General features: G+C 38.1%; 2 protein-coding genes across 25 annotated transcripts in view; one reads left to right on the top strand and one right to left on the bottom strand.

Moving 5' to 3' along the window:
* Window positions 1–24,509, bottom strand: part of LOC139983628 (tetratricopeptide repeat protein 39B-like) — a 110,866-nt gene that overhangs the window by 35,114 nt on the left and 51,243 nt on the right. The gene's annotated exons all lie outside the window — the stretch shown is intronic.
* On the top strand, window positions 1,004–23,622 carry LOC139983483 (uncharacterized). Of its 23 annotated transcripts, none has more exons than XM_071997218.1 (5): window positions 1,004–1,199; window positions 3,128–3,218; window positions 6,077–6,270; window positions 22,365–22,439; window positions 22,924–23,622. In XM_071997218.1, the coding sequence occupies exons 4-5, from the start codon at window positions 22,431–22,433 to the stop codon at window positions 23,620–23,622; spliced, it is 708 nt and encodes a 235-aa protein (XP_071853319.1). In that variant the 5' UTR covers window positions 1,004–1,199; window positions 3,128–3,218; window positions 6,077–6,270; window positions 22,365–22,430. The 23 variants fall into 22 exon arrangements, 22 of the variants coding, with proteins under 22 accessions (XP_071853319.1, XP_071853282.1, XP_071853286.1 ...); XM_071997181.1 differs by having other exon boundaries at window positions 1,005–1,199; window positions 6,077–6,282; window positions 22,365–22,469; XM_071997185.1 differs by having other exon boundaries at window positions 1,006–1,199; window positions 22,365–22,469.

Raw genomic sequence — 24,509 nt, 5'->3', positions numbered from 1 at the left:
ATACATATTATCCCGATACATACATATAAATATACATATTATCCCATATATAAATATACATATTATCCCATACATAAATATACATATTATCCCATACATATATATAAATATACATATTATCCCATACATAAATATAAATATTATCCCATACATATATAAATATACATATTATCCCGATACATACATATGATAGTTGCTTGGTTTGGTTTTCTGTAATAACATCCATCAGCTAAAAGACCAACTCCTTTCTTCTAACAATTGGAATGATTACTATTGTACAGGTATTGAAGGCACAAAGCATAAGATTGGGTTTTCTCAAGTATAGTAAAAAAAAGATTGCTGTTGAACTATTGAAGACCTTTGCTAATAGGTCAGACAATTTTAATATCCTTAATCTTTAATATCTTTAATAGATATAAAATTAATACTCAGGAAATTCCCAAGTTACACAAGTCTGTACACAGAGCTCACTTAATATATTTTTAACAGATATTAATTAATACACAGGGAGATAATGGGTCAGACAATCTTCAATATCTTTATTAGATTATAAATTAATACTCAGGAAAATCCCAAATTACACAAGTCTGTACAGAGAGCCCACTTAATATATCTTTAACAGATATTAATTAATACTCAGGGAGATCATAGTTCAGACAATCTTCAATATACTTTCATTATCTATAATAATAGATACTAAATTAACACTCTGGAAAATCCCAGTTACACAATTGAGTCTGTAAACAGAGTTCACTAAATATATCTTTAAAAAGATATTAATTAATACACATGGAGATCATAGGTCAGACAATCTTCAATATACTTTCATTATCTATAATAATAGATACTAAATTAACACTCTGGAAAATCCCAGTTACACAATTGAGTCTGTAAACAGAGTTCACTAAATATATCTTTAAAAAGATATTAATTAATACACATGGAGATCATAGGTCAGACAATCTTCAATATACTTTCATTATCTATAATAATAGATACTAAATTAACACTCTGGAAAATCCCAGTTACACAAGTCTGAACACAGAGCTCAGTGAATAAACATTCATATACACTTCACCTGCAGATTCTTTGACATTCGACATCTTTACAGTCAACAGTCAGACAGCAAACTGTGACGGGAAAGACTGAAGCATATAGGCCGTCTATCCTTACAACACAAACAACACGTTCTGTAGAAGGTAAACCTTTTCTTTATCATACATCATTTTATTCACAGTTGGCAAAATGAACAGTTAGCTGGTCCATAATGTTATGTATCAGTATTATAAATGATCTGTGTTAATAAGTTTTCATTTGCTTCCTTTAACAATCAGCTAGAGTGGGTATCTTTGATATACAGTTATACAAGGATCTCATTAACTAAATGTAGCTGGATTATAGATAAAGTACAAACCCCTAACATTGGTGGATTTCATTACACAATGCTGGATCAAGAAGTGCTGCTATAGCTAGGACACACAATGAAAGGCAAATGGACAGGCATAGAGTATCCCCTCACTGTGGCAGTTCAACTATTCATTCTCTTAGGCTTTTTTCAAGTTTACTCACTGTGGCAGTTCAACCCTTCATTTTTTAAGTCTGTTTCAAGTTTACTCACTGTGGCAGTTCAACCCTTCATTCTTTTAGGCTTTTTTTTTCAAGTTTACTCACTGTGGCAGTTTAACCATTCATTCTTTTAGGCTTATTTAAGTTTACTCACTGTGGCAGTTCAAACCTTCATTTTTTAAGTCTGCTTCAAGTTTACTCACTGTGGCAGTTTTACCCTTCATTCTTTTAGGCTTTTTTTTCAAGTTTACTCACTGTGGCAGTTCAACACTTCATTTGTTTAGGCTTTTTTCATGTTTACTCACTGTGGCAGTTTAACCATTCATTCTTTTAGGCTTATTTAAGTTTACTCACTGTGGCAGTTCGAACCTTCATTCTTTAAGTCTGCTTCAAGTTTACTCACTGTGGCAGTTTAACCATTCATTCTTTTAGGCTTGTTTAAGTTTACTCACTGTGGCAGTTCCAACCTTCATTCTTTAAGTCTGCTTCAATTTACTCACTGCGGCAGTTTTACCCTTCATTCTTTTAGGCTTTTTTTCAAGTTTACTCACTGTGGCAGTTCAACACTTCATTTGTTTAGGCTTTTTTCATGTTTACTCACTGTGGCAGTTTAACCATTCATTCTTTTAGGCTTATTTAAGTTTACTCACTGTGGCAGTTCAACCCTTCATTCTTTAAGTCTGTTTCAAGTTTACTCACTGTGGCAGTTCAACCCTTCATTTGTTTAGGCTTTTTCAAGTTTAATCACTGTGGCAGTTTTACCCTTAATTCTTTTAGGCTTTACAAGTTTACTCACTGTGGCAGTTTTACCCTTCATTTTTTAAGTCTGTTTCAAGTTTACTCACTGTGGCAGTTTTACCCTTCATTCTTTTAGGCTTTTTTCAAGTTTACTCACTGTGTCAGTTCAACCCTTCTTTCTTTTAGGCTAGTTCAAGTTACTAACTGTGGCAGTAACAGCATTGGGTTTTAACCTCAAATTCTTGAGTTCTTTAACATATATGATATATCAATGACAGTGGTTTCATGTTCAAACATAATTGCTTATACACTTGAAAACATGTACATGCTCTCACTATAACTTGGACAAGTTAAGAAAGCCAGTCCACTGAAAAGACAACCAAAACCTGATATTTGTTTATCCCATATTATTCCATACATACAGTATGTATATAAATATACATAATATTCCATACATATGTATATAAATATACATATCATCCCAAATACAAATCTGATAGTTGTTTGGTTGGGTTGTCTGTGATAACATCCATCAGCTAAAAGACCAACTCTTTTATTCTGACAAGGGTTGATTGCATTGGTATTGAATGCATACATGGTTAACTCAAGTAATGTAAAGCTAAGAAGAATTGCTGTTGAACTACTGACAACCTATGATAAAAGGTCACACAATCGTAATATCTTTTATATCTTTCATACTTGTAATAGATCTAAATTAATACTCAGGAAAATCCCAGGTACGCAAGTCTGTAAACAGAGCTCTGTGAATATACATTCATATACCCTTCAACTTCAGGTTGTTTAACATTCGACATCTTTACAGTCAACAGTCATACAGCAAACTGTGGCAGCAACGACTGAAGCATATATAAGGCCGTCTATCCTTACAACACAAACAACACCTACTGTAGAAGGTAAACCTTTTCTTTATCATACATCATTTTATTCACAATTGGCAAAATGAACAGTTAGCTGGTCCATAATGTTATGTATCAATATTATAAATGATCTGTATTAATAAGTTTTCATTTGTTGCCTTTAACTATCAGCTAGAGTAAGTATCTTTGATATACAGTTTTACAACAGTCTCATAAACTAAAGGCAACTTGATAAAGATAAAGTACAAACCCCTAACATTGGTGGATTTCATTAAAACAATGATGGGATCAAGAGGTGCTGCTATAGCTATAGGACACACAATGAAAGGCAAATACACAGGCAGAGTATCCCCTCACTGTGGCAGTTAAACCCTTCATTCTGTATACTTGACAAAAAATAGTTGAACTGCCACAGTGAGCACATTTTAAAAAGACTTATAAGTCTTAATAGAATGTGCTCACTGTGGCGGTTCAACTAATTGTTGTCAAGTTTACTCACTGTGGTAGTTAAATCCTTCATTCTTGTAGGGCTATTTCATGTTTACTCACTGTGGAAGCTTAACCCTTCATTCTTTTAGGCTTTTTAAACATTACTCATTGTGGCAGTTTATAACCCTTCATTCTTTTAGGCTAAATCAAGTTCCCTCACTGTGGCAGGTTTAACCATCATTCGTTTTGGCTTGTTCAAGTTTACACACTGTCGAAGTTTAACAGTTCATTCTTTAGGCTTTTTAGGCTTTTCAAGTTTATTCATTGTGGCATTTTAACCCTGATTCTTTTACGCTTTTTCAAGTTAACCCACTGTGGCAGTTTAGCCATTTATTCTTTTAGGCTATTTCAAGTTTACTTACTGTGACAGTTTAACCCTTTGTTCTTTTAGGCTTTTTCAAGTGTATTCACTGTGGAATTTTAACTAAAAGACTCATGCCTAAAAGAATCATGATTCTTTTGGGCTTTATCAACTTTATTCACTGTGGCAGTTTAGCTGTTTATTCATTTAGGCTATTTCAAGTTTTCTCCCTGTGGCGGTTTAATCGAAATCCCAGATCTGGGCCAGATATAAAATTCCAGATCTGCTCCAGATCTGGAATTAATATCTGGCCAGATAAAAAATTGGGCAGATATAACGTGATATAAAATAAAAGTTTTACATGGCCCATATAAAATTGATCTGGTTAAATTTTATTTCATCCATATCTGGGCCATATAAAACCTTATCTGGTTGATAAAGAAAATCCAGATAAATTTTTATATGGCCCATATAAAATTTTATATGGTAGAAGTTTATGGCTTCCATATCTGGGCCAGATAAAACTTTATTTCGTTGATATAAAGAAAATCCAGATAAATTTTTATTCTTTTATGTATATGCTTTAATAAATAAGTTCCAGGAGGGCGATACATGTTCCATTCAGTATCGAAGTTCAGTCCCAAAATATATTCCTTGTCACCATCCGTTCCAAAAAATTCTTCCTTATATTCTGACTGTTCAGTTCACTATAGAATCCTTTGCCAATGTCCTGACATCAATAGGTTATTATTTACGAATCTCCATCACCTTTTCTTAATGTACCAATCCTTTCTATTAAACTTCCTTCTGCTCCCTACTCCTACCATGTGGACACTCCCTTTCCTATCTCACTCCTAGAGTATCAATACACATATGTCCATTGTTCAAAAGTGGGCTTCACACTTAATAAACCTCTGAGTCCTCTGAGTTTTTCTAGCTAAGACCCTGGGGTTGCCTAGCAACCCAGATAGAGATAGTTATCCCCCTCCCACTTTGACTTAGTGTTCACTGTAAAAGACTTACCATTGAAATATATGCATAGTGCAGTACCACAATATAGTGCAATGTAAATCTCTATGAAAATACAATATGTAAGAGCATACAGTCTTACATACATATCCAGTTATACCTCAGTGGCTTTATATTGCCAGATAAAACTTTATCTGAATATCTGGATTGACTCTATATCCAGTTATATCTGTCTTTGTTTGAACAGATAAAACTTTATGCATATCTGGATTGACTCTAAATCAGTTGTATTTGGCTTAATATGGCCAGATAAAACTTTATCTGCATATCTGGATTGACTCTGCATCAGCTGTATTTGGCTTAATATGGCCAGATAAAACTTTATCTGAATATCTGGATTGACTCTATATCCAGTAATATCTGGCTTTATATGGCCAGATAAAACTTTATCTGCATATCTGGATTGACTCTATATCCAGTTATATCTGGCTTTATATGGCCAGATAAAACTTTATCTGCATATCTGGATTGACTCTACATCAGTTGTATTTGGCTTAATATGGCCAGATAAAACTATCTGCATATCTGGATTGACTCTATATCCAGTAATATCTGGCTTTATATGGCCAGATAAAACTTTATCTGCATATCTGGATTATTGTTATTGCTGTTATCTTCGACCACATGTTAGCTTAAAACACCACACTAAGTCAATGGGAAATCTGCATAACTGTAGGTTTGCAAAAAAAAAAAAATTTTAAATCACACTTTGCGTAGGATTCGGGTAATAAATTAGGAACCGGGTAGTATCGCGTCGGGCGGCTACCCAGGTACCCGGATAACCCGTGCAAACACCAATATAAATATACATAATATTCCATACATGTATATAAATATACAAATCATGCCCAATACAAATCTGATAGTTGTTTGGTTTTGTTTTCTGTGATAACATCCATCAGCTAAAAAGACCAACTCCTTTATTCTGACAAGGGTTGATTGCATTGGTATTGAATGCATACATGGTTAACTCAAGTAATGTTAAGTTAAGAAGATTTGCTGTTGAACTACTGACAACCTTTGATAAAAGGTCAGACAATCATATTATCTTTAATATCTTTCATATTTGTAATAGATCTATATTAATACTCAGGAAAATCCCAGGTACGCAAGTCTGTAAACAGAGCTCAGTAAATATACATGCAAATACCGTACACCTGCAGATTCTTTGACATTCGACATCTTCACAGTCAACAGTCAGACAGCAAACTGTGACGGCAAAGACTGAAGCATATATAAGGACGTCTATCCTTACAACACAAACAACAGGTACTGTAGAAGGTAAACCTTTTCTTTATCATACATCATTTTATTCACAATTGGCAAAATGAACAGTTAGCTGGTCCATAATGTTATATGTATCAATATTATAAATGATCTGTGTTAATAAGTTTTCATTTGTTGCCTTTAACTATCAGCTAGAGTAAGTATCTTTGATATACAGTTTTACAACAGTCTCATAAACTAAAGGCAACTTGATAACGATAAAGTACAAACCCCTAACATTGGTGGATTTCATTAAAACAATGAGGTGATCAAGAGGTGCTGCTGTAGCTATAGGACACACAATGAAAGGCAAATACACAGGCAGAGTATCCCCTCACTGTGGCAGTTTTACCCTTCAGTCTGTATACTTGACAAAAAATAGTTGAACTGCCACAGTGAGCACATTTTAAAAAGACTTATAAGTCTTAATAGAATGTGCTCACTGTGGCGGTTCAACTAATTGTTGTCAAGTTTACTCACTGTGGTAGTTAAATCCTTCATTCTTGTAGGGCTATTTCATGTTTACTCACTGTGGAAGCTTAACCCTTCATTCTTTTAGGCTTTTTAAACATTACTCGTTGTGGCAGTTTATAACCCTTCATTCTTTTAGGCTAAATCAAGTTCCCTCACTGTGGCAGGTTTAACCATCATTCGTTTTGGCTTGTTCAAGTTTACTCACTGTCGAAGTTTAACAGTTCATTCTTTAGGCTTTTTAGGCTTTTTAGGCTTTTCAAGTTTATTCACTGTGGCATTTTAACCTTGATTCTTTTAGGCTTTTCAAGTTTACTCACTGTGGAAGCTTAACTTTTTATTCTTTTAGGCTTTTTCAACTTTACTTACTGTGGCGGTTTAACCCTTTGTTCTTTTAGGCTGTTTCAAGTTTATTCACTGTGGCAGTTCAACCCTTCATTTTTTAAGTCTGTTTCAAGTTTACTCACTGTGGCAGTTTTACCTTCATTCTTTTAGGTTTTTTTAAGTATACTCACTGTGGCAGTTTAGCCGTTTATTCTTTTAGGCTATTTCAAGTTTTCTCCCTGTGGCGGTTTATCTGGGCCAGATGAAACTTTATCTGGTTGATATAAAGAAAATCCAGATAAACTTATATATGACCCCTATAAAATTTTATCTCGTTGAAGTTTATGGCTTCCATATCTGGGCCAGATAAAACTTTATCTGGTTGATATAAAGAAAATGCAGATAAACTTTTTATTCTTTTATTTAATATATTTGCTTTAATAAATAAGTTCCAGGGAGGGCAATATATGTTCCATTCAGTATCGAAGTTCAGTCCCAAAATATATTCCTTGTCGCCGTCCGTTCTAAAAAATTCTTCCTTATAATCTGACTGTTCAGTTCACTATAGAATCCTTTGCCAATGTCCTGACATCAATAGGTTATTATTTACGAATCTCCATCACCTTTTCTTAATGTACCAATCCTTTCTATTAAACTTCCTTCTGCTCCCTACTCCTACCATGTGGACACTCCCTTTCCTATCTCACTCCTAGAGTATCAATACACATATGTTGTTACGAGGGCCCATTGTAGCCTAACGCTAGTCACTGCTAGTGAGAAACCTAATGTTATAATGTGGAGAGTAATTCAAATTGCCTACGTGATAAATCAGTATTTGAGAAATTAGGTCGGGTTACCGTGTCAGAATGTTATAATACACGATTGTTCTAGTATATTCCTCATGATGACGCGCTGGTCTCGGGTTAACGTCGGTTTACGTGAGATCGCGTGTAAGCGGTGCACGGCATCTTCGAGGATTCTCTGGAATATTCGCGAGAGATGAATAGAGAAACCGGGTCGCGTTGTTACTCAGGTGTATCGAGAGAGATCTAGATGATTCTTGACATGGCGAATAGTATAAAAGCCCGCCCAGATCGGAGAGTTTCTCAGTTTCTGTACGAATACAAGCGACGACACATATTATACCATTCTACTATATATCGTCAGTGCTCAACTACCAGTATTTTCTGAAGGATTGAGATATCGATAACAAGATTGATTCTACACTTCCATTCAGAAGTTTGAAGAGGACTTTGCTGTGAAAGTACAGTTTTCCAGTGTTTATTTCGGAGAAGGTGAAGAATTTCTGTCTCCGTTGAGGAAGTTCGTTACGCCAGGAGTTGGTGGCTATAAAGCTGATTTTGGACTGACTCTGGTAATATTTAGTCGGCGAGAAGTTCGAATTGTGCTTCACTCTATTGTGGCTGGAAGTCCGTCTTCTATTTTGGAGCATCGCCGGAAAGAAGGTGACTGCTGTTTCTGGGATCGCGAGAAACTTCGTCGAGGACCAGTGAATTTCGAGGTACAACGGACCGAGAATCGTCGTCATCAAGGTCGTGGCCGCTGAGGGATATCGCCGTTGGAAGAGACCAGCGTGTTTTAAAGTGTATCCTAACTTGTTAAGTTTGTGAGTAATTTTCTATATATTTGTAATTACCACTTGTTGTTGTTGGTTCGAAATCCATTGTTCAACATAGTTTACGTTCTCATTTAAAATCTCTAGACTCGTCCATTTGTCTGTGTTCCTTACGGAAACGAACCCAGGCTTGTGTCTCGTTAAAAATTAGTTATCGAGACCTCTCGTATTCCAACGTAACAAAATTGGGGGCTTATCCGGGAATCGTTTACAACATTTGTGACCTATCCGTTTGAAGTGTTTACAACATTTGTGACCTATCCGTTTGAAAGGTTTACAACATTTGTGACCTATCCGTTTGAAGGGAATTCATTTGTGAAAATTATTGCTTTGCAAATTATCTAGAGAGAAAACGAGAGAGAACATGGAGTTCGAACCTGAGGAATTTCCTAAAAATCAAGTGAGTAAGGTATTCCAACCATTTGTGATGGAGGGTAGCATATCAATTAGTGATGATTTTTCGCCCCAACAAATTAAGATTTTTAGGGACACAGGTTGTTCACAGTCGCTCATTTTAGAAGAAACGTTGCCCTTTGGTGAACAGAGTTCGACTGGAATGTGTGCATTAATCCATGGGATAAAGATGGAGATTATCAGTGTTCCCTTACACAGAGTAAACCTAGAGTGTGGTTTGGTGTCCGGCCAAGTGCTGGTTGGTGTTATGTTGGAATTGCCGATAAAAGGTGTTTCCATGATGCTTGGAAATGACCTGGCAGGGGATAAGGTTCTCCCTAACCCCATTGTTACATATACGCCCTCTAAGGTTAGTAACCGCGAGGAAGATGAAATATATCCTGCGTGTGAAATGACTAGGGCAATGAGTAAAAAGGCAGTCTCGGAAGTGGAGGAGTCTGAGAGCTGTCAGGTTGATGTCTTCAAGATGGAAGACACATTTTTTAAGGTGTTGAATGACACAGAAAGTAGTTCGGGAGATAATCAAAAGGTAGAAAAAGAAAATCCTTTGAGCCGCAACAAATTGATTTTAGAACAAAGTCGAGACCCTGAACTAATAGACTTAGTTAAAGGGGCAGTGACCCCACAAGAAGCGGAGGATAACCCTGTCTGCTTCTACAAACAAAATGGCGTGGTGATGAGAAAATGGCGACCACTAGATGCGCCTGCAGATGAGGAATGGCAAGTGGTGCACCAAATTGTTGTACCCAAGGTGTACCACAGTGACGTCATGAGCATGGCCCATGATAGTCCAATGGCAGGACATTTAGGCATTAGGAAAACCTGTGATAGGATTCTAAAACATTTTTGGTGGCCCAAAATTAGGAGTGATGTGGCTGATTACTGTAGGTCATGCCATACATGTCAGGTGGTTGGGAAGCCCAACCAGAAAATACCGCCTGCACCTTTGAAACCAATCCCTGCTTTTGATGAGCCTTTTAGTAGAGTCATTATTGATTGCTTTGATCCTCTCCCTAAAACGAAATCAGGCAGAGAAAATTTGGAGCAAGGTCAAGCCAAAATGAAACAATGGTATGACAAAAATGCAAAGAACAAAGTGTTCAAACCAGGAATTATTCAACTATTGAAAAGGAATGTCTTGCACTCTTGTTATCACTGCAACATTTCGATGTATATTTGCATACTACTGTCTACCCTGTGCTTGTGTTCACTGATCATAATCCTCTCACTTTCATACATAGAATGAAGAATAAGAATCAAAGATTAATGAGATGGAGTTTAACTTTACAAGAGTACAATCTTGATGTGAGACACATAAAAGGAAAAGACAATGTGATGGCAGATGCCTTGTCCAGATTCACATAAATTTATTGTATATATGACAAGACAAAGATAATGTCACTATACATGTGTATAAAGAACACTCAGAATTATTTATTATGCATAACTTAAAAGTTGTTTGATAAATGTTTAACGAAAATTTGTTCAAGTGTAACAAAGTACATATTTTATGATAGAATATTTGTTTGTTGATAAGATATGATGGAATGTAAGAAATTAGAAAGTTTTCATTGCATTCAAACTTTCCTTTAAAGGGGGAGGGTATTACGAGGGCCCATTGTAGCCTAACGCTAGTCACTGCTAGTGAGAAACCTAATGTTATAATGTGGAGAGTAATTCAAATTGCCTACGTGATAAATCAGTATTTGAGAAATTAGGTCGGGTTACCGTGTCAGAATGTTATAATACACGATTGTTCTAGTATATTCCTCATGATGACGCGCTGGTCTCGGGTTAACGTCGGTTTACGTGGAATCGCGTGTAAGCGGTGCACGGCATCTTCGTGGATTCTCTGGAATAATCGCGAGAGATGAATAGAGAAACCGGGTCGCGTTGTTACTCAGGTGTATCGAGAGAGATCTAGATGATTCTTGACATGGCGAATAGTATAAAAGCCCGCCCAGATCGGAGAGTTTCTCAGTTTCTGTACGAATACAAGCGACGACACATATTATATCATTCTACTATATATCGTCAGTGCTCAACTACCAGTATTTTCTGAAGGATTGAGATATCGATAACAAGATTGATTCTACACTTCCATTCAGAAGTTTGAAGAGGACTTTGCTGTGAAAGTACAGTTTTCCAGTGTTTATTTCGGAGAAGGTGAAGAATTTCTGTCTCCGTTGAGGAAGTTCGTTACGCCAGGAGTTGGTGGCTATAAAGCTGATTTTGGACTGACTCTGGTAATATTTAGTCGGCGAGAAGTTCGACTTGTGCTTCACTCTATTGTGGCTGGAAGTCCGTCTTCTATTTTGGAGCATCGCCGGAAAGAAGGTGACTGCTGTTTCTGGGATCGCGAGAAACTTCGTCGAGGACCAGTGAATTTCGAGGTACAACGGACCGAGAATCGTCGTCATCAAGGTCGTGGCCGCTGAGGGATATCGCCGTTGGAAGAGACCAGCGTGTTTTAAAGTGTATCCTATCTTGTTAAGTTTGTGAGTAATTTTCTGTACATTTGTATTTACCACTTGTTGTTGTTGGTTCAGACTCCATTGTTCAATATAGTTTATGTTCTCATTTAAAATCTCTAGACTCGTCAATTTGTCTGTGTTCCTTACGGAAACGAACCCAGGCTTGTGTCTCGTTAAAAATTAGTTATCGAGACCTCTCGTATTCCAACGTAACAATGTCCATTGTTCAAAAGCGGGCTTCACACTTAATAAACCTCTGAGTCCTCTGAGTTTCTAGCTAAGACCCTGGGGTTGCCTAGCAACCCAGATAGAGATAGTTATCCCCCCCCCCCCACTTTGACTTAGTGTTCACTGTAAGGGACTTACCATTGAAATATATGCATAGTGCAGTACCACAATATAGTGCAATGTAAATCTCTATGAAAATACAATATGTAAGAGCATACAGTCTTACATACATATCCAGTTATACCTCAGTGGCTTTATATTGCCAGATAAAACTTTATCTGAATATCTGGATTGACTCTATATCCAGTTATATCTGTCTTTGTTTGAACAGATAAAACTTTATATGCATATCTGGATTGACTCTACATCAGTTGTATTTGGCTTAATATGGCCAGATAAAACTTTATCTGCATATCTGGATTGACTCTACATCAGTTGTATTTGGCTTAATATGGCCAGATAAAACTATCTGCATATCTGGATTGACTCTATATCCAGTAATATCTGGCTTTATATGGCCAGATAGAACTTTATCTGCATATCTGGATTGACTCTATATCCAGTTATATCTGGCTTAATATGGCCAGATAAAACTATCTGCATATCTGGATTGACTCTATATCCAGTTATATCTGGCTTTATATGGCCAGATAAAACTTTATCTGCATATCTGGATTGACTCTATATCCAGTTATATCTGGCTTTATGTGGCCAGATAAAACTTTATCTGCATATCTGGATTGACTCTATATCCAGTTATATCTGGCTGTATATGGCCAGATAAAACTTTATCTGCATATCTGGATTGACTCTATATCCCTGCAGTTATATCTGGCTTTATATGGCCAGATAAAACTTGATCTGGCAAGATTAAACCAGATATAAAGCCAGATCTGGGATTTCGGTAAGGGGGATACCTTCATCCTTTTTCTCTAGTTCAAGTTATTCACTGTGTCAGTTTAACCCTTGTTATTTTAGGCTTTTTCAAGTACATTCCCTATAATAAATGCACATACAGCTTACTGTGCAATGCAATGACAATTATGTTAATCTAATAACGGGCAACCAAATAATTATATCATTGTTATATTCAGGATACATCAGTCTTAACTAGGCTATATGGGCAACATTTCATATAACATGTGTTATTAGAAAATCAAAGATATATCATTTTATTAAACAACTACAAATGCTATTAATTTATCCAACTGAGTGATGAAAACACATTTTCATGTTAAAACAAAGAATCCACATATCTCTCCGTTACACTCATTTCAGAACAATTCGCAAACATATCGGCCAAAGTGTCAACTACATCTCTTCCAGAAAACAAGAAGCAGAAAATGTCTGAGGTACAGAATAAGGAGCAGGAAATGTCTGAGGTACAGAATGAGATGGTATTAAGCTACAGAAAAGTTATAAAGAGCATTTATTATATTGCTATTGAAATTCCTGCATTTAATGTCCGTATACACGTATACAGTATAATGCATTAATTACTGTCTTGTCATGAGGCTGCCATTTTGTATTGTCAGGTAACTACTGCTTATTTGGATGCGAAGGCCATTTTAGTTTCACTGTTTCCATTTTAAATCATTTACAAGGTGATCATGCCAATACAATGTTGCTATAATTAAAACAATTACAACTTTTAATGAATTAAAACATGAAAATTAAATGAGGATAAAGAACAGCTAAATAAGTAAAGCAGGCCCAAAATCCATTTAAAGACTTCACACTTATTTCTGAGATGAAATATTTTCACTACTCTTTTATGTAAAAAGTTATGTTTGTTCCTTTAAACTTCTCTGAGGTGTATTTTTAATGGACATATCTACAGGTGGTCTCACTGAAGATTGGAGAGAGTCGTTTCCAAGTAAAACCAGCTACTTTCAAAAATCTGAAAGAAGAAGTCTTCACTGTCATCGAAGGAGACACATACTATGTTGATCGAGATGGTGACATTTTTAAGTACATCCTCAAATATCTCAGAAATAAGACAATCTCTTTCCCAAATGATTTCAATGATGGTGAGTTGTTGATGAAAGAAGCAGAGTTTTATGGTTTAAGTGAATTGATGACACATCTTCAAAAAGGGGCTGGTAAACAAGAAATAGTTTCTCTAATGATCATGATACCAGAGGAGAATGAATATAATTATGGATATCAAGGTATTGATGGTATTGACATTCTTCTAAGCAAGACATTTCCTCATGTCAAATGGACAACATTAGTCCAAGGTTACGAAGACAGACTCGACAAATTCAAGATATGCAAATGCAGCAATGTAATATTTGAAGGCAGTATCACCAATGTCACCGTTGCCAATGAAACCACATTTGGTCAGGAAACAAGGTCTGATAGTTTGAAACAAAACACTCAGTTTGCATTCCATGTGAAGAATCATAATGTCCCAACTACATTAATCAGTGGATTTTTGACATCTGGCTTCTCTTTAGTGACAGACATGTCAAAAAGTAATGTCAAAGCCTTTACAAAGGCCTACAAGAGTGTAAGAGAACTGGTATTTCAACGAATCAAACCAGTTAAGTAGAGAAATGTCTTAAATCCTACAGCTAATTATAGCAATGAAAATTATTAGCGGGACTGAGCAACCACCCGCAAGGTTAAATTTTATATCATTAACCAACATAAAAATTAAGTAAATAAACAAGTTTACTTCATTTCATATTAAGCTTCCAGACTTATATTTCATCTTTCAACACTCTAATGACACATGTACCTATCCAACATGGCTGAACTCATTTGCATCTTAAGGTGACACAAACCAAACCATACACCATCTTTGGCTAATATGTCACAGAGATCTATACATTATAAAGAACAACTTCACACAGAGCAGAAAAATCTTGCTCTGTTTGGGAGATATCCTGGTTTTATAAGAGTTGCGTCTGGGAGCTGTCGTTTTGTAAATCTGTGATGTCATACCTGACACTAGGATCTGTAACCTTTGACTTTAATTTCTTTGTTTTTCTCTTCATATTTTGCAAGCTAGAATGTTAACAGTGTTGGCACAGCAATCAATGCATAATTTAAAGGTCATGTCAAGAGCTTCAATAGTTTTGAGTCAGCATTTGTTAAATTTACCCATGTCCATTACAGAAAATAAGCATTTTACTCAATAAAGGAAACGGTAACAACAATGTCATATTTTAGATTTTAAAACCTCATCCTTTTGTCTGATTAGCAACATTTAATCTGGAATAGCAAATTAGCATATTGGGCATGACTCAGTATAAGAAAGACATGCATCCTCCACAAAGAATATTATGATTAAAACAGTTGTTTCCTTAGTGAATTTATACAGGTAAAATATCCATTTTGTTACCTGTAAAGCATTATTTTAGATATGCATCTTTTCGAAGCAAGTGTTTATAGATGACTAAATGTTTACATAAATAATTTACATATTATAGAAATGTAAGCAAAACAAATGTTAAAAGGTACTGCATGGTAGCAGATCTAACATCATTTTTAACTTTTGGGAATAAATTTTCATTTATCAGAGGCCAATAATTTATATCTTATCTAGCATATTCTGTCCTAAATGTGGTTTGAAAATCTTTAACATTGAAAGAACTATTTGGTATAATATGTTTGTAACATACAAATGAAGAGGATAATTGTATCACAAGTTTGCTAAAAAGATCAAACATTTCTTTCCTGAGTTTTATACAGTATGCTAACAGAATATTGAATTCCACTGCTTTGAACTTCCAATCTAATAACATTTTAGAGAAATTAATGAAGAAATATATCTAACAGTTTTTTTAGGAAAGGAAAACAAAGTTGCAAGGATGTTGTCACTATTTACTACAATGTATGTAAATTTACAAGCCGTTAAATTGATTTGTCAATCTCTGCTTTTTGTGCTATTAGTTAAATGCAGCTTGTACAGTTAATCACTTCTATGTAAAACTTGATCAACTTTTGTTTTACCTTTTTTAATTAATTTACTTGCAATTCTATTTGAAATTTTTCTTTTATCCCTGTTGTTTCATAATATTAAAGTATACAGCATGTGTTTGTACAAACAATCCATGCAAATTTAAGTCATTAACTTTTACTTAAATTTTATCTTTTCCCCACTTTCTTATTGCTTACATTTTGTTGTTTTATTCTGTTTTAATTTTTGATTTAACTTTCACCAATACCGTGTACAATGTAATGGTAGATCTGGGATGATGTTGATAGGATTATGGCCCAGTATGTACTGACTTTGATATTAAAGTCAGGTGTTAAATCAGTTTACCTTTCTTACACAGTTATGGTATAAATAACCATCCATTGTAAAATGCACAAAATACAAATATATGATTAAAAATCTGCTCAAATTATTACTTTGTTATTTTATTTTTCATCTTGTTCCTATTTTCTTGTTTCTTGCCATTTCTTTCCAGACATTTTTCATTTTAGACCTCATGTGTTTGAATCACACTGAGAATTGTAGCTGGCTATGAAATACAACAATTAAGTTTGTATATAAATTAACTATTTGTTATCTGATAAAATAAGTATGTAATGACACATCACTTTGATTTAACATGTACACTAGCTCTAAACTGGCATCTGTCCAGTTGTGTGTAGGTTTTATCCCCACATATTCATCCTCAATGTTTTGCACTACAGGTGTTTAATTATAGTTCTAATTGCAATTTCAGCTTTGGAGGTTGTCTCACAGATGACCAGTATATTTCATAAACTTCAGATTGAATAGTATATATATATACTCCAAAAAAAATATACTCCAAAATAGTAAAAATATAGTTGAAAAATAATCCACACAAAAAACGAACGATGTAGATACTTTGGGTGGTAGAATGAGAAGGAAGGGCATTGACTGGAGGGCCCGGTCATAGAGGGCGCACAGTGTTAAAAGGTTACCAATGAATTCTAGGCATGGTAGAATAAGAGTGCTTATTGTTGTAAGGATACAGGTAAGCGAGGAGCAAACTAAATCTTTATTAACCATTATCATTTTATGGATAAAGTGGTGGTTAGTTGAGAGTAGGAAAGGTAACAGGGAGAATTGGGAACTGTCCGGGGGGGGGGGGGGGCTATGGGATCAGGACAGGTAAGAATGGAGATCAAGTGATAGGGATCTCTCACAAACAGTACTAGATAATACTGCTGTTATAGCCTCCACTTGGTTTACATCATTATTATGAAACAGGAATATATATATATATAAATGAAAATCGTAAAGAGTTGGAAAATCAAGAACAGTGAAAAAAGTTTCAGCCTCCACCAGGATTCAAACCACGGGCCTTCCGCTTTATATATATATATATATATATATATATATATATATATGTATATATATATATCGACCCTCACGTGAGGAGAGACCGCGACCGCGTCGGGATGAGCAACCCCCTAGATCGTCGTTCAGGGCCCCAAGGCCCTAGGGGTGCCCACCCTACCACGGCTACAGTGTACCCGGCGGTAAGGGGGAGGCTCCGATTATTCCAGAACATCTGGAAAGAGATGGACCCAGGTCCGTGGGTCCTGGGAGTAATCACGAGGGGATACTCCATTGAGTTCTCTGGGACTCCCCCGGAGGGGGAGGCGGAAAGGACACCCCAGTACCCACTGACCTGGGCCAGAGATTCCCCCTCGAAAGCGAGCTCCATGCGCTAGTGACAAAGAGGGCAATAGTTCATAACGCCAAAAAAGGACGGGTCATGGCGACCAATCCTCAACCTGAAACCGTTGAACAAGGGCTTCGTCTGGCCAACTCACTTTCGCATGGAGACACTCGCGATAATCATACCAAACCTCGCGAAGGACATGTGGGAGGCATCCGTCGACCTCAAAGACGCTTACCTCCACATCCCTGTCGAAATCGCGTCACAAAACTTCCTAGCATTTTCTTACAAAGGAAGAACCTAGCCCGGACAAGGCTACTTCTAATCGCGCCCTACTGGGCGAGAAGACCAAGGTTCCCAATTCTCCTAGATCTCCTAGCAGGAATCCGACGCAGTCTTCCAGACTCACCCCACTTAGTGAGCTTGGGCCGGGCCCGAGTCAGTCTACCTCACCTACGGTCCCTGAACCTGACTGCGTGGCCGTTGTAGCAGTGCCACTCTGTGCGTTTGTGTTGTAGGAGACAGGTAACTGAGGAGTGAAGTAAATACCCCAAAACTAACTGGTTTGGGTATTTATGAACGACGATACTTACCTGTCTCACCCGCCTCCCTCCAGCACGTGCGGGACCCACGGGCCCGACACAAGGCCAACAATAAAACAACCAAAATAATCGATTGATACTGGTAGATCTTTTTCTCCTTGAATAAAGTTATCAATAGTAGGTGCTAGATCACAGCTGGATAGACCTGGATATACCCGGACACTTCCACCCGGACATATCCAGCGCGTTCCACATGTCAATGTGCATATCATATAGGCATTCATCGCTTATTACATCACATGCCAATAACATTAAACCTTTCGTGTTATTACCCTTTCAAGTCGTTACAAAAATAATGATAATAATATAAGTTTAACTATTGAAAAACACATTGTAAATTCTTCTTCTTTCAGTAGGTGCCAGTGGCGTAGCTAGGGGTATTGGTCAGGGGGGAGAGAATGCTCTGTAGGGGCGCTTTCGACACTATCTAAGCGGAGCGCCACCACCGGTTGGCGCGGAGCGTACAAAAATTTTTGGAGTAAAGATACTCCCTAGATCGCCGGAAATGACCATTCCCAGGCCTAGCTAATTTGCAGATAAACAAAGAATAAATAGGTGTCATCGCCATTTGTCAGAAATTGCACCAAACAAAATGTGACAAATGTCAATAGGTATTTGAGAGCGCAATAAAAGAAGTCAATAATCGCGAATAAGTAGAAAGTGGTAAAAAGCTGAAAAGGGCGCCAGCAGTCCATTTGAGTCCGTCAGGGGGGGGGGTTCATCGGCCCCCTCTGACTGTATGGACGCTCCGCCACTGGTAGGTGCCCGAAAAATTCTCAGTATATTGCCCAAATTTTCACCAAAAAAATTGAAAAACACACTGCAAATTATTATTCTTTCAGTAGGTGCCCGGGGGAGTCCCAGAGAACTCAATGGAGTATCCCCTCGTGATTACCCCCAGGACCCACGGACCTGGGTCCATCTCTTTCCAGACGTTCTGGAATAATCGGAGCCTCCCCCTTACCGCCGGGTACACTGTAGCCGTGGTAGGGTGGGCACCCCTAGGGCCTTGGGGCCCCGAACGACGATCTAGGGGGTTGCTCATCCCGACGCGGTCGCGGTCTCTCCTCACGTGAGGGTCGATCGTACCTCTGCCCCCGAGGTGCGGTGACCTTTCTGGTCTCCCGCCCCTGTAGGATTTGGCGGTGTTGCCGCTGCCACGCTTCCAGTAAGCAGGCCGTTGTGCCCTACCCCTTGGGGTCTAGATTGATCTGGGCGTCGATAAGGCCGCGGTTGCCTATCGTCCTTGTGGGTGTCCGGATGGGAGAAGCCCGACTTTGTGAGCGTTTCTCTCCGGTCTATCTCTTGTCTGACGGTTTTGCCGAACTGGCCGTTGAAAAGGTCCTCCCCCAGGATGGGGAGGGTCGCCAGTCTCTCTTTTGTTTCCCCTGCTGGCCAATTTACTGCTGCCAGTACATTGCGTCGGCGGGATTTAACTGTGCGGATCGCGATTCTCGTGAACTGGTTGTAGACCAGTCTGGCTAGCGGGCCCAGGAGCCACAGTATCTGTGCGGCTTCGCGATCTGGGATTTAGTCTGGGTCTTCTGGCAGCTGTTGGTGATGTCGCATGAGGACTTCTGCTGCCAGAAGGAAGGTTGATGCGAACTTCATCCCCACTCGGGATGACTGGTCGAGTTCAAAGAGTGTCGATTCAAGACGTTTACGGTGTGGGTCCTTAAAATTCCCACCCGTCCAACCTTGTTCCGCCTGAGGGCGGTCCGTCGCGTCCCTTAGGGATCAAGGCGGATGGAATAGATTTTTCCAGGCCTCCGGTACACGGAGTGCTCTATCCTGCTTAGCAGGGAAGGCTGTCCACCACCATTGCTTCTGTAAGATCTCCACTTGCTCGAAACAGAGTGGGTCCACAGGGATGGAGGTGGCATCGTCCTCTGGTGTTTTGTTCGTGGAAAGCAACTTAGACGATTATTTTGGGGCCGAGGGTCCTGCTGGGGAGTCCTCGAACCCAAACCATTGTCTGAATATTTCCTCGGCTTTTGTGATCACTTCGGGTGGTAGGGTGGTACCCCGCGGTTCCACCTCCTCTTCCGATTCCGTTTCAGGGAACCGATCGCCCTCGAAGTCCTCGAGGCGGAAGCTTGCAGCTCCAAAGCGTCGAAGTCCGGAACGATAAAAAAAAGGTTCCTTGGGACCCGTGGGGGTACCATATCTAACTGAACGGGGTATTCCCGTGCAGCCATCGGGATGTCGGCTATTGCTCCCACCTGATCTGGGACCGGCTGTGCCGTCGCAGGGGTCAGGTGTCAAACTGTAGTACTGATGTTAGCTACGAGAGCAGCCACGCACAATCGGTGGAAGGAGGTTCTGTAGGCGGCGACGGTGCCTCCGCGGTTCTACGGCGTTTTCTCCGAAAACCTATGTCTGAGTCAGCTGAGGATTCATCTGGTATAGACGAAGGACGACGCACCGGCGAACGGCTACGTGTCCTTGGTTCCTTCGGAACCGATGCAGACCTGTTTGTCTGGTCTTGAGTGTCGGAGGGCACAACAGGAGGCTCCCGCAGTGGGAGCGGCCCTACCCTTAGCCACCGAACTGACTTTCGGCACTTTCCCTTTGGCTCTGTTATAGGTCTTCGCTTTGACCTTAGCCTTAGGGTTTGAAGTGTACTCCGTTCTTGGAGTTGCCTCCGGATCGGTGGTCCGCAGAGTTCGCGGTGTGTCATCCGGAGGTTTATCATGGACCGTGGACTGCGGTCCAGTCTGGTCCAGTGCCTGAGTCGGCGACTTGTGTGGAAGGTGATCCAGCTGGAGCTGAAGCCGTTGACGTTTGGCCTCCAGCCAGGCTTCCGTTTCCTTCCAATTAGCCTGCGTGAATGTCACGCAGATGGAACAGGGGTCCCGCCGGCTGCACTGCGGCCTAGTGCGTGCTTGTCCCAGGCACGTCCAGGGCGAAAAAGTGAGCACGTTGCACATTTAATTGAAGTCCTCCCGTCCTTAGACATCCTGAATTCCCATACTGTAGAGGAGGATAAGTCGGGAGAAAAAAAAAATACGAAATCTGCGAAAAGAGCGGTTTGAATAACGTGACCTACACAGAGTTTTCTGAAACAAAACAAGAATGTGAAGGTCTAAACTCCCCAAAGGGAGCTCCCGGGTGGCTGTAGAAGCCCCCCATGTACTTCCCGTGGAACTCCAAGGGTAAAGAGAACACGGGAGAAAAGGACCTAGACAAGTAAAAATCAACAAAAAAATACGTGAATCTAGGTCTAAGCGGTACAACACGTAAGTGCAGTGTACAGGTGTCTCGCACAACCCGTACACATGTGAGGTACCGTAATGCAAAATGAGGCGAGATCCTTGTTGTTAAAAGAGGCAGAAAAGCTCATAAGACATGCGGTTTCCTTCGGAATGGTAAATTCGGAAGGAAGAGAGGGTGCGCGGTGACCTATGGGAGAGGTCACCGGGGGCGCAGTGCTAAAATTATACCAGTGGCGTCTAGGTAAACTAGGAAATGTGCGTTAGTGTTGTAGGAGACAGGTAAGAGAGGAGTGAAGTAAATAACTTGATATGGCCAGATTAAACCAGAAATAAAGCCAGATCTGGGATTTCCGTAAGGGGTACCCTTCATTATTCTCTGAAGTTCAAGTTATTCACTGTGGCAGTGTAACCCTTGTTATTTTAGGCTTTTTCAAGTACATTCCCTATAATTAATGTACATATTAAAAGCATACTGTGCAATGCAATGACAATTATGTTAATCTGATAACGGGCAACAAAATATTTATATCATTGATATATTCAAGATACATCAGTCTTAACTTTAGAGGCAATATGGGCAACATTTCATATTATATGTGCCATTATAAAGTCAAAGATATATCAATTTATACAACACCTAATTGTATACTGGTCATTTGATTGGTCAATTGCTCGTCGATTGCATGCAAAATCCGTTCTATTCCACTTTATGAAATAGAACCATGGGTTATACTTTTTTGATAGCACTATTTTCAATGGTAAGAGAGCAGAGAAACCTGCCTGTTCAAAACAATCTGTTGCAAGAGTGCATTTTACATCCAATTATATCCAAATTTGAAGGTGTTGTATAAAACAAATAATGATTTCCATTCTTGCAATAGTGCAAATATTTCATTCGTTGAAAGATGTAATTTGTTCCATTCAACGAGGCTGGGCCTCGTTGAATGGAACAATTTACATCTTTCAACGAATGAAATATTTGCACTATTGCACTCATAACCATTCATTAATTATATAATATTAAACAACTATAAATGCTATTAATTTATCCTAATTTAGTGATAAAACCACCTTTTCATGTTAAAGCAAAGAATCCACTTATATCTCCGTTACACTCATTTCAGAACAATTCGCAAACCATATTGACCAAAGTGTCAACTACATCTCCTACAGAAAACAAGAAGCAGAAAATGTCTGAGGTACAGAATAAGGAGCAGAAAATGTCTGAGGTACAGAATGAGATGGTATTAAGCTACAGAAAAGTTATAAAGAGCATTTATTATATTGCTATTGAAATTCCTGCATTTAATGTCCGTATACACGTATACAGTATAATGCATTAATTACTGTCTTGTCATGAGGCTGCCATTTTGTATTGTCAGGTAACTACTTCTTATTTGGATGCGAAGGCCATTTTAGTTTCACTGTTTCCATTTTAAATCATTTACAAGGTGATCATGCCAATACAATGTTGCTATAATTAAAACAATTACAACTTTTAATGAAACCATGAAAATTAAATGAGGATAAAGAACAGCTAAATAAGTAAAGCAGGCCCAAAATCCATTTAAAGTCTTCACACTTATATCTGAGATGAAATATTTTCACTACTTTTTTTTGTAAAAAGTTATGTTTGTTCCTTTAAACTTCTCTGAGGTGTAATTTTAATGGACATATCTACAGGTGGTCTCACTGAAGATTGGAGAGAGTCCTTTCCAAGTAAATCCAGCTACTTTCAACAAACTGAAACGAGGAGTCTTCACTGTCATCGAAGGAGACACATACTTTGTTGATCGAGATGGTGACATTTTTAAGTATATCCTCAAATATCTCAGAAATAAGATCATCTCTTTCCCGAATGATTTCAAAGATGGTGAGTTGTTGATGAAAGAAGCAGAGTTTTATGGTTTAAGTGAATTGATGACACATCTTCAATGTGGGGCTGGTAAACCAGAAATAGTTTCTCTAATGATCATGGTACCAGAGGAGATTTATGGAACAGCAGCTGGTATTGACATACTTCTAAGCAAGACATTTCCTAAAGTCAATTGGGAAACATTGGTCTTAGTTTACAAAGACAGACTCGACAAATTCAAGATAAACCAATGCAAAAATGTAAAGTTTGGATTCAATATCGCCACATTCCACGATGCCAGTGAAAACACATTTTTTGAAGAAATAGAGTCTTATAACTTAAATCCACGCACTGAGTTTGCATTCAACGCGCAGAGTCATAATGTCCCAACTACATTCATCAGTGGGTTTTTGACATCTGGCTTCTCTTTAGTGACAGACATGTCATCAAGTAATGTCAAAGCCTTTGAAAAGGCCTACAAGAGTGTAAGAGAACTGGTATTTCAACGAATCAAACCAGTTAAGTAGAGAAATGTCTTAAATGCTACAGCTAATTATAGCAATGAAATTTATTTGCGGGACTGAGCAACCATCCTCAGTGTTTAATTTATATCATTTTACCACCATACAAAATAAGTAAATAAACAAGCCTACTTCATTTCATATTAAGCTTCCAGACTTATATTTCAGCTTTCAACACTCTAATGACACATGTACCTATTCAACATGGCTGAACTCATTTTCATCTTAATGTAACACAAACCAAACTACAGTATGCACCATCTTTGGCTTATGTCACAGAGATCTATACATTATAAGGAACAACTCCATCACACAGCTAAGAAAAATCTTGCTCTGTTTCAGAGATATCCTGGTTTAAGAGTTGCGTCTGGGAGCTGTCGTTTTGTAAATCTGTGATGTCATACCTGACACTAGGATCTGTAACCTTTGACTTTAATTTCTTTGTTTTTCTCTTCATATTTTTCAAGCTAGAATGTTAACAGTGTTGGTACAGCAATCGATGCATAATTTAAAGGTCATGTCAAGAGCTTCAATAGTTTTGAGTCAACATTTGTAAAACCCATCTCCAATACAGAAAATAAACATTGTACTAAATAAAGGAAACAGTAACAAAAATGTCATATTTAAGATTTTAAACCTCTTTCTTGTGTCTGAACATTAAATCTGGACATTAAATCTGGAATAGCAAATTAACACATTGGACAGGACTCGGTATAAGAAAGACGTGCATCCTCCACAAAGGATATTATGATTAAAACAGTTCTATCCTTAGATAATTTGATGAGAATTTATTTAGGTGAAATATCTATTTTGTTAAAGCATTTACTAGATATGCATGTTTTTGAAGCAAGATTTTACAGATGACTACATGTTTACATAAACAATTTACATAT

Source organism: Apostichopus japonicus, chromosome 2 (assembly GCF_037975245.1).
Source record: "Apostichopus japonicus isolate 1M-3 chromosome 2, ASM3797524v1, whole genome shotgun sequence".
Lineage (NCBI taxonomy): Eukaryota > Metazoa > Echinodermata > Holothuroidea > Aspidochirotida > Stichopodidae > Apostichopus > Apostichopus japonicus.
The sequence above is the reverse complement of the archived record's forward strand: the minus strand, read 5'-3'. Positions and strand labels throughout refer to the sequence as shown.